The sequence below is a fragment of the Astyanax mexicanus genome, chromosome 5 (assembly GCF_023375975.1).
Source record: "Astyanax mexicanus isolate ESR-SI-001 chromosome 5, AstMex3_surface, whole genome shotgun sequence".
NCBI classification, from domain to species: Eukaryota; Metazoa; Chordata; class Actinopteri; order Characiformes; family Acestrorhamphidae; genus Astyanax; species Astyanax mexicanus.
This window is the reverse complement of record NC_064412.1, coordinates 32,574,744-32,593,507: the sequence shown is the minus strand read 5'-3', so window position 1 is coordinate 32,593,507 and position 18,764 is coordinate 32,574,744. Positions and strand designations below refer to the sequence as shown.

Genomic DNA, 18,764 nt, shown 5'->3' with positions numbered 1-18,764 from the left:
AAGTCAGAGTATTCAATTAGTGCTTAGCTTTTAGTTAGTTTAGTTTAGTTTTTTACTTTTTATTGTACTTAGTTCTAAACATATTTTGATAAATGTAGCTTTTTATGCAATTAGATTTAAAACATTAGCAGTAATAATAATCAGCATTAAGTGTTACAAAACATTTAAAATTAAACACTAAAATGAGCACTTTTAAATAATGTCTAGCTTTTTAACATTAAACATTTAAAGTTATTGTAATGTAAAGTTATCATAAAACATTAAATTTAACCATTTTACAAGTTTAAATATTGATTCAGGATTTAGCTATTTTAATAGCATCTTTTTAACAAATGTTGATTTATTTTGTTGTTGTTGTTGTTAGTATATATTTGTCAAATTAATATTAATAAACTCTTTATAAACCTATATTTTGTCTCATGTCTTTTATTTCTCTTTCCTGTTTGTACACATTAGATAGTTGTAGTAGTGTGTGGCAGTGTGGCATTATTTCAACACTGATACCAGATATACAAAACGCTCAACTTTAACCTTATAAATGTTAGTTAGTGTACCTGCTTGAAGACTTGTGTAACCAAACATTACAGGAAGGACATACATTTACCTTTTACCACAAGATTTAACATTAGAATGACCTTCTAGTGAAAGACAGACAGTAAATGTTGGTCATTTCTATAAAAGAATAGGCAGATTACACAAGCCATTAAAGACACAACTCACATACATATCATTTCACATTAACTGCTTCAATCCTTTTGTCTCATGCAAATAAATGTGAGAAGACTAATGTATGTAACTAATGTAATGTAATGTCCTGTCATAGATGTGACTTGTAGAATTTTAACTTAAATATAATTTATTATTGAAAATATATATTTTTAAAGCATAGATGGGATTTGGAGTCATACAACAATGTAAAATAATGACATCTCTAAAAGATTTTAATAATTATATTTCATGGTAAAGTTTATAGTTATAGTGAGTAATAGAGTGGGAACAGGTAACAAATGTTATTTTTTCAGTGTTCTAAGTAGTTTTTATTAATGTTTTTAAATACGTATCTTACTTTTGCAATTAGGTCAATGTACAAAACACTATGCTTAATAATAAAATGTATTTTAAAGTTATTTTGTGGGCACATTTATACATGTAATTTCCTGGGGACAGAAATGGCACCCATTCAGTGGAATGGCCCAGTTATTATTTGGATGGTGGGTCATTCTCAGCCCTGCAGTGACACTGGTGTGCATGATGGTGGAGAATTAGTGTTTTAGCCCGGGTCTTTTTTGATACCGAATTCTCTAGAAATGTAAGCAAAACTAACATGAGCACATAATAATTAACTTGTCATCAACACTCAAAACCACCAAACGAAGATCCAGCCAATATAATTAAAGGCTAAAATGAAAATGATTTTTTTTTACATTTGTTTTTCCAAATGGGTAAAAATATCATGAAAAAATTCTAAATGAAATCAAATCACAATAAATATTGTACTCAAGCTCAGATAATATTTGAAAAAAATGAAATTTAATTTAAAAAGATGTCATTTATTTTATTTAACAAGCAGGTATTTTATAGTCAAATCTAAAATAAATTGGCCAAAGAAAAAAACAACCTTTGGCTTTGCTTTTTCCTCATGAACAGCACAATAAGTTGCAAAATAAAAAATGCAGAATGTTCTCAGCTATTCTTTATTAACTGTGATAAGATACAGATTTGACACATTGCAAATGTAAATTAAAAACAGATGAATAAAAGGTAAAGTGTCTGTTTAAGATTCAGTTTTAAACATAGACTGTATATATATATATACCTGTCAAGATTTGACTGGGTGCACAAATTCTGCAAAATGACTGTTGGTGACCTAAAAATAGTATCATGAGCTTTTACAAAAAGGACATGGACCAGACATATTCCATAAATACATATTATTAGTCCTAAGGGGCCTACACAAATAACAATCTTTCATTAATACTTTAGTCCAGTCCTGATCAGTTCAGTTAATTTTAGTCCCCTCCACATTTTTTCTCTCTCCAGCTCAACCATCTCTGTGCTCCGCAAAACCAGCAACCTGATTGGCTGTTTCTCCTGAAAGGCGGGACTTTCTCCTTGAACCGGCACCACGATTGGTTAAGAAACACACAGCGGTCAGTCACCTCAATAATAAAGTTTTTTATTTTTTTATATTATACGGGAAAATACTAATACGGGAGGACGGCGGGAAAAAGGATTAAAATACGGTAGTATCCCGGCCAAAACGGGAGACTTTACAGGTATGTATACCTCAAAAATACCAAAATAACAGAAACAGAAAATGTATAATTTAATTAGAAGTCAGTATAAAGTATTTTGTTTTGCAATATTTCTCTTGCTTCTTTTATCATAAAATTCTGATATAGTGTAAACAAAATTTAGATTGAAATACAAGATTATTTGTCTGAAAACAAAATACAAAAGAAAACAAAAGAAAAGACCACTTAAAAATAATGAGTTTCTTTGATTTCACCAAATAAAAAACCTCTGGAATATAATCAAGAGGAAGATGAATGATCACAAGCATCAAACCAAGCTGAACTGCTTGATTTTTTGCACCAGGAGTGGCATAAAGTTATCCAAAAGCAGCGTGTAAGACTGGTGAAGGAGAACATGCCAAAATACATGAAAGCTGTGATTAAAAACCAGGGTTATTCCACCAAATATTGACTTCTGAACTCTTAAAACTTGAATATATGAATATAAAATTGTTTCCTTTGCATTATTTGAGGTCTAAAAGCTCTGCATATTTTTGTTATTTTATCAATCTCTCATTTTCTGCAAATAAATGCTCTAAATGACAATATTTGTATTTGGAATTTGGGAGAAATATTGTCCGTAATTTATAGAATAAAACGACAATGTTCATTTTACTCAAACATTTACCTATAAATAGCAAAATCAGAGAAACTGCTTCAGAAACTGAAGTGGCCTCTTAATTTTTCCCGAGCTGTAAATACTAATGATGCATTCCATTTAAACTGGGAAGTTGGAGTTCTCTTGTTTTGAGAAGGACATTTTAACACTCTTGGGTTAAAAATTCAAGATTACTGCCTCTGCATCAGCAGCAATAAAAGCAGTAGCTAGTATTATATGGTTTATTATCAGTTCTTGGCTAATGCATTATTATCACCTGGTACTGACCTGGGACAATAATAACAATGACCGCTGATATCTGGTTGTTTTACTGAAATGCAGTAAATTCAGGTGTGAGGTCATTCCCAGCTCTGAGGTAAATGCAACACAGCATAACAACCATCGACAGATTGCCATTTACCACACAGAAGAACAATAAAACTAGTAAAAGAACCGCGTAACCATGTAAGCAACCCAATAGTTATTATCACTAAAGAACCCCTAACACCCCCTTGTTAAAGGACTAAAAAACTGTACTCCTGCACTTCAGCCATTATATGTATTGTAGGATATGTCTATAAAGTGTCAAAATGACCAGAAATGTCACTAAACTAAAAGTTGGGCTTGCACTTTAGAAAGCATTGTATTGATTGTAGGCTATTTAAAGTGTTCATTTTTCACTCCAGGATTCATTTTTCTCCCCAGAGTGTCTTTTATCTCCCTGATGAAGGACAGCTCAGTTTGACAGCTTTATAGAGCAAGTCATTATGTGTCAGGAAGATCTACAGAAGCTGTATATTGAGCCTTTTAGACAGTGTACATGCAGTTACATACAGTGTTTTAATAACAATAATTATAAATAAGTAATTTTGTTGTGAGTGGCAGTATTCTCTTTGTTGGCTGTGTATGCTAGTGGATGTTTGTGCTCTAGTTCAGGTTAAGTTTAGATTTTGTAATGTAAAACTGTGGATAGAAAAAAAAATCAAGAACTTAGAAAGGGTCAAGCGCAGCCTCAAAGACCACCAAAAACGGTATGATGAAACTGGCTCTCATCAGGACTGCCCCAGGAAACGAAGACCAGGATTACCTCTATTGCACAGGATCAGTTCATCAAGTTCATCAGAGTTATCAGCCTCCGAAATCGCAAGTTAACAGCAACACAGATAAGAGCCACCTAAGAGTGTTTTGGTTTGTTTAACATTTTTAAGTTACTACATGATTCCTCATGTGTTCCTTCATAGTCTGGATTGACTTGAGTATTGATTTACAATGTAGGAAAAAGCCTAAAAATGTGTATAAAATGACCCATTTCAAAACTGAAGAACATTGTTTTAAGAGTGTTAAGTCTGTAAGCACAAACAAACAGTACAGAAACATTGCTAACTTTTTTACATAGCTTTTAAAACCAGCCACCACCAAGTAATCAATTAGAAACCTTCTCCCACCCCTCAGCATCAATGTTGTCTTACTGATAAGCGTGAACTTTCATTGGCATTGATTAAATCCTTGTCTCAGCGCTGGGCCGTTACTCAATTCTCCATGAAAATGCTCAGCGTCCATGATTAATTGGGGCTCTGATAACAGGACCGCAGGGATTAGAATAGCTACCAAGAGCTCCTATCAGTTACAGAGAGTGGAGTGAAAATCAATCGGCTTTACTCAGAACAGAAGAGCAGAGCAAGAGCAAAGACATGTTTGTTTCATTCACTGAGAGAAACCATATGTGAAATATTTCAAACATGAGCATCATTCCTGTCATACACTGTCAGCAAAAAGATTCTTTGACTTGTAAAAACAGTAGAACCCTTTTTACTGTGTTACTGTTACAAATAAAGGGGTTAATGGTTCATCATTTTACAAAAACCTTGTTTGGTCCAAACCGAACTAGCAGGTGTAAAAGGGAATGCAAACCATCTCTTTTTTCTTCTTTTCCCTTTTTTTGTCCTGCCTTGTCTTGTCATGTCTTGTTTTGTCAATACCCTCTGTTACCGGTCACCCCTCTACAAAGGTGCGACAAGACTGTGCTGCTTGACATGGCCTTATATACCAGTGCCAACAGGTGTGTCTGTTTTCACTGATCACCACTTGGGACTCTGGGATTTAGAGTTTGGGATTTGGTGACAGTGCATTTTTGTTATTTACAGTGTTAAAATCAGATTTTCGTGCCACTGAATCCTTCTCTCACTACAGTCATTTTTCCCTTCTAACAGATGTTTCTTTCTTCTGCTTGATGTAAAAGTCTCATTCATTTTGATTTGGCTGTACAGATCGAGTTGCATTGCTGCAAATCAGACATGTATCAGATTTCAGTGCAAGTTGCCCAAAATTAAATTAAAATATTCTGTGTGGTTTTGCAGTTCACACTGCACACAACTGATACACTTGTGTCACATACACACCAGTTCAACTTTTGTCAGACTATGAAAAAGCACATAAAGAATCATGTAGTAACTTAAAAGTGTTACACAAACCAAAATACTCTGTGAAGCATTTAGGTGGCTCTTATCTTCGGTTCTATTACCTTGCAGTTTCTGAGGCTGGTAACTCTGATGAACTTATCCCGTGCAACAGAGTTAACTCTTGCTCTTGTTTTCCTGGGGCAGGTCCTGATGAGAGACAGTTTTATCATAACAATTTTGCTGGTCTTTGTGACTGCACTTTTTTAACATATCATACTGCATATTTTAACGTCTACTGTTCTACAACACTACAAAGGTAATTCCAGGCCAGTGTAGCAACACATCCTGATAAGGCCGTCGGGCAGAGATTCTGGCTAATCCACACTTGATAAAGCAGGATCTCTCTTCAAGAGCTTGTGTAAATATTAGTCTAAATAAGAGGTGAGAATGTAATGGGTGCCTCTCAGTGTGTGTGTGTGTGTGAGAGAGAGAGAATGTGTGCTAAGTGTTAATGCATCCCATTTTTGGATGTTTGCATGCGTATAAGGAAAGTCTGTGTGCAAAAGGCCACTGACTCATTATTGAGTCATTTGAAATGATGGATACCAGATGGCCTATATACTGAAAAAGATGCCCAGCGCAGTGGAAGACCTTACAGGATTTCAGTATTTTTGCACCAACTCTCTTATGAATCACATTAGAGGCATGCTGTCATTCGCCCCAGATACGCACCTCCTGAATGCCCCTCATATGCTGGGCAAAACCGCAATCAAAACATTGATTGCTGTTTCTTTTTTTAACAAAACATTCAAAACATTGATTGCTGTTTCTTTTTTTAACAAAAGTTGTAAAACTTTTACCTACATTAACTCATAGGAATTACATTTAATTCCTGGCATCAATTCATCCTATGCACACTGACATGCCAATTGTCATGGGACAGCATTATGTAAAGTGATCATAAAGTGTGACCTTCAATGACAGCTTGGGAACACCCACACCTGTATAGGTAGTTGTGAGGTGTTATCTTGTAAGTAGGGTTAAACATTGGCTAAAAAGCTCGTGGAAAATCCCCATGAATTATCATAATATTAGGTTTGGGGAGGCCTGATAATGGGAGCCAGATGGATGGAATGGATGGATTCATTCCATCTCTAAGTTGTGTGTACATTCCTCAATTGACATTCCTCAATCTATAGTGTGAAGTGTGACGAGTGCAGTAGGTGGTAATGATTGTGACCAGTGGTGTCTTGCTAGAGTTGTCCATACGAATAGATAAGCAATTCTGAAAAAAAAAAAAAATGACTATACAGAATTCCTCCACAGGAAGGGTTGGCAAACAAAGATCTCTCCAAGACCAAGGAGTGTATTAGTTGTTGAATTTTCAAAGGGTAACTTCTAAGCAACTGAAGGCCTCTCCCCCCTTGGCTAATGTGAATGTTCATGAGGCTACCATCAGAAGAACACTAAACAACAATTGTGCACTTGACAGGGTTGCAAAGAAGATGCCAGTGTTTTTTTTAAAAGAACATTACTGCTCGTCTGCAGTTTGCTGAAGATCACATGTTGGGAGTTTGTCACACCAAATACTAAAAGCAAAGATTAACATACCAAATATAATCATATTTTTGTCTCTTTGGTTGAATTGGGTTCTCTTCATATACTTTTAGGATTTTTAGGAAAATCTGATAATGTTTTAAGATATTTTTACTCAAAATATTGAGTATTACATTAAGGTTTGTTCTTAAGGATATTTTATGTCAGAATTCTACATATTGTACATTTAAAATCTATGTAAAATCTATTCAGAAACTTCCTCAAAGCAAAAGTCCAACATTTCCCAAAATAATCTCTATGAACCATTGATAGAATATTGAATATAAGAATATAAGAAGTTTCTGAATTACAACATAGCAAGTAGTTAAAGTGCATGGCCATGCACAATAAACAATACTTTTCTAATATAACAGACTAAAATATACCAATCTATAGTATACCAATGCCAATGGATAATGCTTGATGCATCCCCCCACTAATTTATATTATACATCTGCTTTAATGTTGTTTTATCAGGTATATGAAAATGCATCAAAATAATGTCCCTGGTTCCTGAGTGTATGGTACAGATGCAGCAGGTTCAGATCAATTTGAACAATGCTGCAGTTTTCCATTAACCCTCCTATTATTCAGTTTAACGTATCTGAAAAAAATGATTGACATCATTTTTGTGCATCAAATTTAATGACTTTTCCTAATTTGATGAGAACAACCACGTAAACATAAAATTAACATGATAATATATTTTCCGTGTTCTGTACCCATTTTGTACAGACTGACATCAGGTAGTTTGAACGGTAGGGGTGACAAAATACAAAAAAAAAATCATATTGGCTTTTTCTATTGGAAGATCAGAACAGCATCTATAGACGAGCACTCATTAAGACACATTATTAAATGTCTGGATCTAGAGAGCTCATCCTCATTATTTATTCCAAGTTGGGGCACCGTAGCGGGCACTTGATCACAAAAAGAATTTGTTTTTACAGGACAGTGAAATAATATGAAATAGTTTTGTCTTATAGTATATTGTGCTAGTTTTGGTTAAATTAATATTCAGTTTTTTATTTCAATCAATCTTAAAATGGAGTTATGCATCCATTTTGATTGGGCCCCCCAAATGTTTTTGAAACGACTCTGATTACATGTTGGTTAATGGCTTAGAAAGAAATCACACAATTATTACAGCTAACTGTAGCTTGTAATTTAATCAGCAATTGTATGGTATTTTGAGGTTAACTAAATATACGCAACACAGGTAACAAAAATATCTTCCCGTTTGAGGGGCATAAAACCTTTTTTTTACTGAAGTTGCTTCAGTTAGCAGTTAACAATTTATGTACGAATCCATTTAAAAAAACTGTTGGTTTAAATGTGTATGTGAACTGTAAACTGTATGAGTAGTATAGATCCGTATAGATCCTTCACAATATGTTATCCTGAGTGTGCAGATTCCACACTGTGCTCCTTCTGGAAAAAAAAAAGCTCAGGCAAATACCTCACCCTAGTGGTGGCAACTGATATTCAACCTATGGGCAAACTAACAGCTCATTTCATATATAAACTGTATGTCCAAACGTTTGTGGATACTCCTTCTAATGAATGAATTCCATCCCTTAAGACAGTTACTCCAAAAAAGCAGAACAAACTATTTAATACCCTTTATTTTGAGAAAAACGATGAGTCAGCAGGTGTGTCAATATTTTTGTTTGTATAGTGTACATAAAGCTTGCTCGGCAGTTTCTGGAGCAGATATTTAAAACCTTGTGTGCCTTTGTATTCACTGTGGGTATAAAAGAGCCAGTTTGGGGAAGAAGTGCAGTCTGGGAAATGAAATTGGGCATAATAAAGACATAATTCTGACTTTTAGGCCAGGCCACATGGGAAAGCTGGTTTATTCTTATGTTGTTTAAGAGTAAGCTCTCAAAACAGTTTACACTTTCAAATCCATCAATTCAGTACTGTATGAACTATATGAACTATAGTATGAACCATATAATAATCATTATTAAGGTTTCAGAAGAACAGAGCAAACCCACGATTATCAATGCCAGTCCTGCATATCTCTCATGCTTATAAGGTTAATTCATGTCACATTTTTGCCTAGATCTGATTTATTAAATTAATTTTAAAATTAAATTTAATTATTTTAGTTCCCTAGACAATGATTAAGATTAATTGTAGACTATATTTTTTTCAATGGAAGATCTTCACACTGCTATGCAGAACAAGATCTGGATTAGTCTGGGAAACTGCACGTTATGCCAACCTCACACCAAATGATTTTCAAGCGATTTTACTGGCGCAGACAAATTTCCAGAGTCGGGATAAAATCATGAGTTTGCTAGATTCGAGTTGCGGTCACGTCATTATGATCGTTCAGTGTAAGGTTGTTAGGATTTAAGTCAGTCTTTTTCTCGTCCTGGCATTCAGATAAAATCTACAGGGCTCATTATTATCGTAGATCTTGAGACTTGGCTTTACAAGGCAGAGTTAAACACAAAATGTATTGTATAAAAAATATCAAAAATTAGCAGTGTGGCAGAAAAATAAAGTGTTGATGGGGACAAAAGTTGTGAGTCTCTGATAATTCACAGTATTGATATACAAGGGCAGCTGTGGCCAAAAGTGCTTCCTTTCCTGTTAAACTCCACCAAAAGCAATATGGGAAATAATTTCAGAAAGAATCTGAAAAGTATGTGACTTAAAAGTCTGTGACTGAGATGTGAGGGGGTGTCAGACTTTAGTCTATTAAACATTTTTTCAGAGTCTTTTCAAAGTCATCTAGTGTATGGTTAGCATAAGTATTCTAAATATATGTGACAGTGATGCAGGACGATACTTGAATCAAGGTTGAATAATGGATGCAGGGTTTGTTCCCAGACAGATCCTAGTCTAGTCCTGAATTAAGTATTTCTTTCAATAGAGAATCTCCACTCACAGGGCTGTATAGTCCTGGACTAGGCTTAATCCTTGTCTTGGACAGCATAGCACTTTTAATAGAAATTTTACAATAAAAGTAAAATATAATCTAAGACTACTCTTAAACCCTGTTTTAGAAACCGGCACAAAAATATTCATAAAAAGTAGAAATGTAAATTAACATGTTGCAGTCAAATATATCTACATTTAATTCATTAAAACTGACACTGTCACAAACATATAAACAAAATCTCCAAAATGGCAACTTTATTGGATGAAGTTGGATAAAAAAAAAAACATCCTCACTTTCAACAGAAGTCAGTGTAAAGAAAATCATAATGAATTGTTTTATGCAACATAAACAACAGCAGCCAGATTGACATTATGTCAAAGAAGGACATTTTTGTGTGACATTTACACAACATTACATGCTAATCCTGGCAGATGCTATGATAATTTTTTACATTTGTATACATTCTCATGTAGCATTACAGCTGAAACTGCAATATCCAAAACATGTGATTTAGGGATTTGAGGTTATTCTGGATTTAAACAAGACTTGCAAGCAGCACAATTTAGGTGGAAAACAGAACTCAACTACTCATTCTTTAAACATATAGTCAGTGCTGACAGTGTACCCAACTTTGTACTTTGCAAATTTCACATTAGAAATGTTCACAATAGAACTGTGGAACTGGGCAGGGCTGAGGAAGGGTCGTGATTCTGCCTGTTTATTCCGGCACGGCGTCTCCAATCCACTTCAGGTAGGGTGGGTTTCCCTGGTCAATGGGAAAACTGATGACTTCAGCCACTTCATACGGATGATTGGACCTGCAGGAAAAAATAAATGTAATCATTCGTACTGTTACAATACAGATGGGAAAAGATCTCCAAGCACTTCAAAATTTTCTTTTGTTTATTTTGTTTTTAGCATGAAACTTAATCACTAAAAAATACTGACACAGTAATGGAAACTTTTTATAGTAACTAACAAAGTTTCAAAATTATTTGGAATAATATTGTTTTATTTTTTTAGAATTTTTCTTTGTATTCAAGTTGTCACGTAAACAGAACACTCTGAAACTAGAGGATATAAATCATCTTCATTTTCTAGCTGATCTATCTAATGGATTTGGGAGGCTTTATCTTCTGAGATTACTGTGACATACTGCACAGTTAAAAAAAAACAAATACTGGCTGAAACAAATTTCTGCTGACAAGGGCTGTAGGTGCATTAACTCAGAATGTTTCCTTAATATCTGATGATACACCCTGATCATGTCGTGAGTTACAACAGAGAATATAATCCTAAATGGTCCTTTAAATCCAGCTTACCTAACATATTCAGCCAGAGCGGGGATCTTCGTAGTTCTTGTCTTAATCATCTGAAAAACAATATATACAAACATAGATAATAAAATTAGATAAGGTAAAATTTATCCATGAGGTGTACTGGATTATAAGGCACACTGTCGAGTTTTGGGAGAATTAAAGGAATTTAAGAGTGCTTTGTAGTGTGAAAAATACTAGTATTTGAACTCTGTGGGTTGGCTTCCTGGATTAAGCCTAGACCTGGACTACACAGCATTTTGAATAGAGATATTCTTATAAAAAGAAAAAAATTCTATATGACTAGGATTAATCCCTGTATGGGAAACTACCCATATACTGTAGTTTAGGACTGGCCATGTATAAAATGCAACTCACCAGCAAGAGTTCATTGTCTTCTTCAATCTTTCCCTGCCACTCATATCTGTAGGAATAGAGCACAGAACTGAGATTTTTTTAAAATACACGCAAAACGAAGGGAAATTAAAATCTCTGGCAAAATGAAGCCACAAGCAACTAAAGAAACCCACGAATTTGAGTATGATAACCACTTTATTACCGTAACTTAATGTACAGTTTCAATGTTCTATGGCAATTTTCCTAATAATAAGCATACAAATTAGCTAGTGGTTTGTCTCATTAGCTAGAAATCTAACTTTCCTGTTCCACCATAAGTGGTGCAACAGAATACGGAATCTGCAGCATTTAAAGTGGAATGGAAAAATAAGATAAAAGACAAAGTAGTGCTGGGTGGTATGACCAAAAATGCACATATATTTTGAAAGATTCAAACGGTTTCACGGTATATCACAGTATTTTTATTATTATTATTTATTTATAGTTTTCTGCATGACTGGGCTTTTATATAGGTTTGTGGCTTACTCTAGTGTTAGGAGTGCATATATCAAACATTAAGGCTTTAGTTAAATTAAGGCTTTAAATTAATTAAGGCTACTATTGGGTTTACTTTGTCCCACAAAATTACAAAATATATAAAGAAATCTGACTTCATTATCAGAAAAACACCTTAAGAATGTACACAATAGACCTTAAAAAGAACAACAACAACTTTAACACGGATTCGTTTACAAAACTAAATATTTAAAAAAAGCTATATAAACACTATAAACAGACCTAAAATACTCAATGTTGAAGTATTTAAAATATAAATTTCTCAAAAGCAAGAAAGACAAGTTTAGGATCAATTTACAATATATTATTATTGAAGCCATTAGAAGCTTTAAAGTATTTAAAGCAGCTGTTTATCAGTTAATCACAATTCACTTGGTTCACAATTCACTTGGTGCACACCGGTTCTAATTTGCCCTCTGGTATACCGTATTATACCGTATGAACCGATTTACCACCTAGCACTAAGACAAAGTTAACTATTTATCCAGCAGCCAGGTTGCTGAACCTCAGAGCTTCACTGCTAATATCACATTAGCCCGGCAGGACCAACACTAGTAGCCTGGTAATAAAGTAGTGTTATTTATTCATTGTTCATTGGAAAATGTTAAAACCTCAAAGGCTGTCTCAATTCTTAGGGGGATGATTTCACCCCGTCTCCATTCTAAAGGAAAGAGTTACACTCGAAAACAAAAGGTAGGGGTACAAAAGAGAAATGGGAGTGGGCCTAAGATATACTCACTATCCATAATCTATAAATAGCATTTTTTAATGCATATAAAAAAGTTTCTCTGGTCAGCACACAGAAACAATAGTTGGGGCAGCAAATAGTGTCTTGTTTTTGGTGATTGGATTCTCTGCTTCAGTTACTCACACTGATGTGATTTTGGGTAGGATGTTTACACAGGCTGCCAGCTTCTTCTCCACAATACCTCTGCAACAACATCATCAGAACCTGTCATGTTCCACTCAAACTACACAGCACCAATCAAAGCTTCCATATCACCGCTTGTATTAATACAATGCTGCTGCCACAAAAAAACTTGTATCTCCATTATTGCTGCTTTTCACTTTTTGACACTATCTAAATCTCTTAGCTGTTCTTAAAACTGTGCACATTTACACATTTAAATGAAATCTAATGGAATAAAATCTTTTTACGTTGACTTCCACTGAAAGTTAAAAGTTTATTTTCCTCCTATTGATGCCATTTTAGAGATACAAGATTTTACATGACAGCATCCAACATATATGTAACATACAGTACCAGTCAAACGTTCCGACACATCTTCTTGTTTAATATTCTTATAAAAAAAGAAGTCCTACATTGTAAATGAATACTCTGACTACTACTTAAGACACTTTGTCTTCCTTTCCTGGGGTTTCCTGATGAGTGCCAGTTCCATCATAATATTGGTGATGGGTTAGGGTTCGCACTTAATGATACTTTTAAAGTTCTTGACATTTTTTGGTTTGACTGACCTTTAATTAAATAAAGGATTTTTTCTTTACTTAGTTAAGCAGTTGTTGTCATTATATGGATTATAACTTTCTCTAACTACTCAAATAGGGCCATTTACTGTATACCACCATCCTAAAAACATTAAGAGGACAAGAAATTCAAGACGTTCAGCACAGCTGTTAACTAAAAGCTATTCCAGGAGACTGAAGAAATTATAAAACATATTCTGGTTTGTTTAACACTTTTTGTTTACTAATGACTTGGATTTTCCATGTTTGAATGACTTTAGTATTAATCTAGAATGCAGAAAAAACACTGAATTTATAGTGTTTTCAAACTTTTTACTGTTTATATTTTGTACTGTATATCTTTACTATCAGATAATTTATTCAATGTTTGATTTTTTTAGACAGTTTAACATTAAATAATATAGAGAAATTATTTTGGTCAATTGCATAGCTATGAGCAGCAATCTCACTGAAGCTTAGTGATTATCTGTTCAGAAGAAAAACTGCAGATGGATTTACCTGGCCAGGTCTTTAGCCACCGTTTCATTGGGGCAGGTGACGAAGGCTGCAGAGTGCATACCGGTGGAATACGCTTCACTTGCCATGGAGAAAGCTCTCAATCCCACAATCCTCAGCAGTGGGAACATCAACACACTCAGGAAAACCGTCTGAGGACACATAAACAGACATCTGTTCAGATTTTCTGCATATGATTTATCACCACAAGTTCATGTTAAATGCACCTTTCCAAACCTCTCAGATATAAAAGAGCTGCATTATAGAAATGGCACTATACAACACTGTTATACAACACTGTTATACAACACTGCACTATACAACAGGTGTGGAAACATTGTAAATGCAACATGTATATGTTAAACACTTTAGAGCCTAGGGTTACTTTTGAGTTTTATTATGTAACCTCTAATGATTTTGGAACAGCTAAAATTACTTAGTAATAGGGCTGCAACTATAATTAGTCAACATAATTGATAAACTCCAATTTTCAGTGTTGACTAATTGTTAATTTTTTTTTCTTCTAATTTTTCCCATTTTCTCCCCAATTTACATGGCCAATAACCCAACCCACTCATTAGGACTCATTAGAAAGCGCCATCTACCCACCCGGAGAAAACAGGGCCAATTATGCTCCCTCTGACCGCCGGCAGCTTGATAGCAAAGCTACATGAGCGGGGGTTAGAAACTGCAACCTCCTGCTTATAGTGGCAAATTGTTAATTTGTATCAGCACTGCACTACACAAAGTTCAGGAGACAGAAACACAATGGGGAGAGGAAATGGGCTCACTCAAACAGTTCACACTCACAGCTTGGTCACTAAAAGTGCCCAGACACAACAGATTACATACAGTATGTGTTCACTAAATATTAAAACATTTTAAATTTCAACATTTAAATCCTACATTCAGTTGTTTCAATGATAAGCAATAGACAAAGCTAGGATCAGGAATTGTCCACAGGAAGTTGAGATGGAAGGCATGGAAAAAATAACGGTTGACTAATCGACTAATCAGAATAATAATCAACAGATTAGTCGACTACCAACATAATAATTATTTGCAGCTTTATTTAGGAACAGCCAAACATATTTGACTATTTTTTTACTTACTAGTGCTTATATACTATATTTTAATTTTGTTTTAATGTTGATCTTTTCTCTTTTTGTTCATTTTTTTGTACTTTTATTTATCATTTTATTATGTACATTTGTATTTTATTTGAATTACTACTATGTCATCCTTTCTGATATTAATTTATTTGTTTAGTTTTATTCTTTTTTATTTTATTGACATTGCACTACATTTTAATGTAGGAAATGATATATATTTAGGATTATTTTCTTTGTATTATTATTCAATACTAGTAATTTGAGGATAAGAAACTACAGGTATTTAGGGTTTACAAGGGTTCAATCAACATAAAATCAAAAAGAACATGATTAGCAAAAACATACAATAATACCTTGTGTCTTTGATAACATTATAGATTATATTTTCATAATTACAGGAAAGAAACAGCTCATTCTAATTCAATAATAATCACTTTTCCTTTTTTGTCAGTTGGTTCATGCAAAAATTATACAACATGCTTCCCATTTGTGCCATGACATGCAGTATGCTGCAGAAATGCAGTATTACTGAAAACAATGCCATGTTGATTTTTCACTGAGGAACACACTCACCACACAGAAAGCCTTAAAGAGTCTTCCGTGCACTGTCTCTGCAGGCGGCAGTGCAAACTGCATCTCCTGTGCAAGCGACATGCAGGTATGAGCCAAATGCTGACAACACGCAACACCCCTATGTAATAACTAGCATGTTTCTGATAGTAATATATCAGTTATACAGGGCTTTTACAGAAATTGATTACTTACTTTTGTTTGAATGATATATTGTCCCACACATAGTTAATCAATATTATTGTCATTTTAGGACCATTTTAAACCACTGATATAATGATAATATGATGGGATAATAAAAGGAATAAACTATTAAATAAGAAATATATTTAATTTTTTTATATATTTCGAAATTTATTTTCAATATCATAAATAATTAAAACATAATGTCTCAAAACATGATGAAATATATCGAGATCAGCAAAATGTATTGATGTCATGTCCATCTATTGTACGATAAGTGAATATAATAATTATCAATTAATCTGACAGGACTAGACTAATAAACACTGGCGATGGTGAATGATTTTAAGTCTAGACTTTTTTATTCCTTCTATGACAATTCACGAAGGCACCTGCAGCAACCAATCCTCTTTCACATGTAATTAAATCATACATTGCTACTCTTATTACTTATGATTTGCATTTGTTTGGGGAACTTAATGGAACATAATATTTCATTAGTTTGTGCATTATTTAATTTTTTTTTATTTGTGATTGCTCAGTAATGGTTTGAGAGTATTTTTTTTTTTTTTTTTCAGCACATGAATGGCAAACCTGCATTAACTAAACCCTTGGAGTCCTGGACCCCCCCTGACCTGCTCTTGCACGCCTACATTCAGCTCATAAAGGGCTTATTAATAATGTGGCAGTTTCCCTAATGGGGATTGAGCCTCGTAGACTATATTTTCTAGGGAGGCACAATGATATTGAAAAAATATTGGTATCAGGTGATTTTTAATCAGGCATCAGCTGATAAGGCCAATATTTCAAACCAACATTGCTGATGTATTTACTGTAAGCTGGAAAAAGACCAAGCGATGCTGGCAGCACTACTTCAACTGGCCTACACCGGGCATGCTACTTTTCAGTTATTTGTATAAGTTATAAATTATATATTATACTATATTATATATAGTTCCAAAGTTATACAGGGGTCTGTAGTCTCTCTGTAAGTTATAAATATGTATATCAACCTCATCAAATATATGCATGGGTAATACCAGATATCGGCATCAACCCAGGGTTTCTAAATCGGTGCATCCCTAATATTTTCCTTTCGTCTGGTTTTTGCTCAAAAGATCTTAGTTTCATCTTTGTTATAACCCAGCATAAATATTTAGGAATTCATCATCTAAATAAAATACTACTTTATTAACCCCACAGAGGGGATTAATAAAGTATGCACTCTGTCATTGACAGATAACGTAACGGTGAGGTTCTTTCAGTGGTAAGCCCCATGTTGAAGGTTTTATACAATCAGCCATATTTTTGTTCGCTTTCCTTCATAATTGTAGACTAATGTTGTGTGACTGTGTGATCTTCTAAAGAAGCTAATGCTAACCCTAGCATCACATCCACATGTTGCTTTATTTGTTTAGCCAGGCTAGTAATACACAGACACCCAGTCTCATAGTTTAGAACAATCGGGCCTATCATTATCATAATAATGATTGTTTATTTATTTAAATAATATTTATTTTATTCTAGATTCTAGCCTTTCTAGAGATTTTGAGTCTCAAACTGTGTTGTTTTGGAGCTTCGGCTACAATGAAAAATCAGTGGGTTTTAAAGCCTTGTTTTGGTCATGTTTACAGATGTAAACCAAGTTAAATAAAGTTAAGTTAAAGCAGTAAGCTTAAATTTCCAGATTTCCTCTAAGGCTGGGTGCAGCAGCATTTGCATTAGTGGTTAACCACTAGCTGCGGTTAGCGCTAGTAAATGCCGTACTTTAGCAGAGTGGCTTTACTGCTCCTTACAACCTGACTGGCAAAATTCATATATAAGGGCGCACAGGATTGTAAGGTGCACCAGCAATTTTTGGAAAAAATTAAGGATTTGAAGTGCGCCTTATAGTGTGAAAAATATGGTAGTAGATCCAAGTAGAGTCACTGGTATCCTCACCCAGGTTATCTAGGGGCGCTATTTCCTCAATGTTTGTCTGTTTCTCCAGTTTATTGCTTTAAACTCTCCAAATAGTATAAAAACAAGCTCGTTTCTAGTACTATCTCTGAATGGCTCACAGTAACCTATGGCGCTTTGGTGACTTTATGCATAGAAAAACACATTTTACTGTTAACAAACGATATTACCACAGAATCCAGGGCAGATGTGTCTGGAAATATACACTTGGCTAATTACTTATTTAATACAAAAACGTAAAAAAAAAAAAAAATAAAAACGAATATACGAAAATGAGTTTTGAGTATGAATGCCTGAGACACAAGACTAAATAAATAGCAAATAAATAGTAAATAGGTAGTGCAGACTGAATGGTGAATGGATATTAATGCCCATATCAAACACAGTAGTTACACATTTGGGTGGGCACAGAAAAATGTGTAGCACATGATTGAAATTAGTGTGTTTATATCAGATTTTGGTGGGCGTTGTCTACTGACTGCAGGCTGAGCTAGGTTTGCTTATTATTAGCTAAAACAGCAGCACTACTGGACAAAAGTTATCATCTGTATAAAATATAATCCTTGAAGCTAATTCACTGTTGCTTCTGTCTCTGGAACATCTCCCATATCATAACGTTACATTCAGCGTTTCAGCAGCCAGATTCCCAAATATGGGACGACTGAGTTACTGAGATTTTCAACGCACATTCTGAGTTAACAGACAAACACCAGTCACTCATAAATTCGGTGTAAAAACTGCATTAGTTCAGGTTATACTCGCTAACTAGTTTATCCACAACTGAACTGCATTATTTTTGCGAACTTTCCTACCTTCTCCAGCAGCGCAGCCCCACTGCGCATGACACCTACCGCCCTAAAAGTCCTTCGTTATCCTCAAGTATTTTACTCTGGTTTATTAAATTTTATCTGTTTAACATAATTAGTATAATACCTTAATTAAAGAA

The 18,764-nt window shown here is 34.3% G+C and overlaps 1 protein-coding gene across 3 annotated transcripts; it reads right to left on the bottom strand.

The window, feature by feature from the left end:
* Window positions 1-10,011: 10,011 nt before the first annotated feature.
* Window positions 10,012-18,692, bottom strand: LOC103040247 (protein CutA homolog). Of its 3 annotated transcripts, XM_015600713.3 has the most exons (7): window positions 18,631-18,675; window positions 15,680-15,745; window positions 13,998-14,146; window positions 12,883-12,942; window positions 11,478-11,523; window positions 11,106-11,155; window positions 10,012-10,601 (listed from the first exon to the last, which is right to left on the bottom strand). In XM_015600713.3, exons 1-7 carry the CDS (start codon window positions 18,658-18,660, stop codon window positions 10,502-10,504), a joined length of 501 nt encoding a protein of 166 aa, XP_015456199.1. In that variant the 5' UTR covers window positions 18,661-18,675; the 3' UTR covers window positions 10,012-10,501. The 3 variants fall into 3 exon arrangements, with proteins under 3 accessions (XP_015456199.1, XP_015456200.1, XP_049335288.1); XM_015600714.3 differs by lacking the exon at window positions 15,680-15,745 and having other exon boundaries at window positions 18,631-18,692; XM_049479331.1 differs by lacking the exon at window positions 12,883-12,942.
* Window positions 18,693-18,764: the final 72 nt, after the last annotated feature.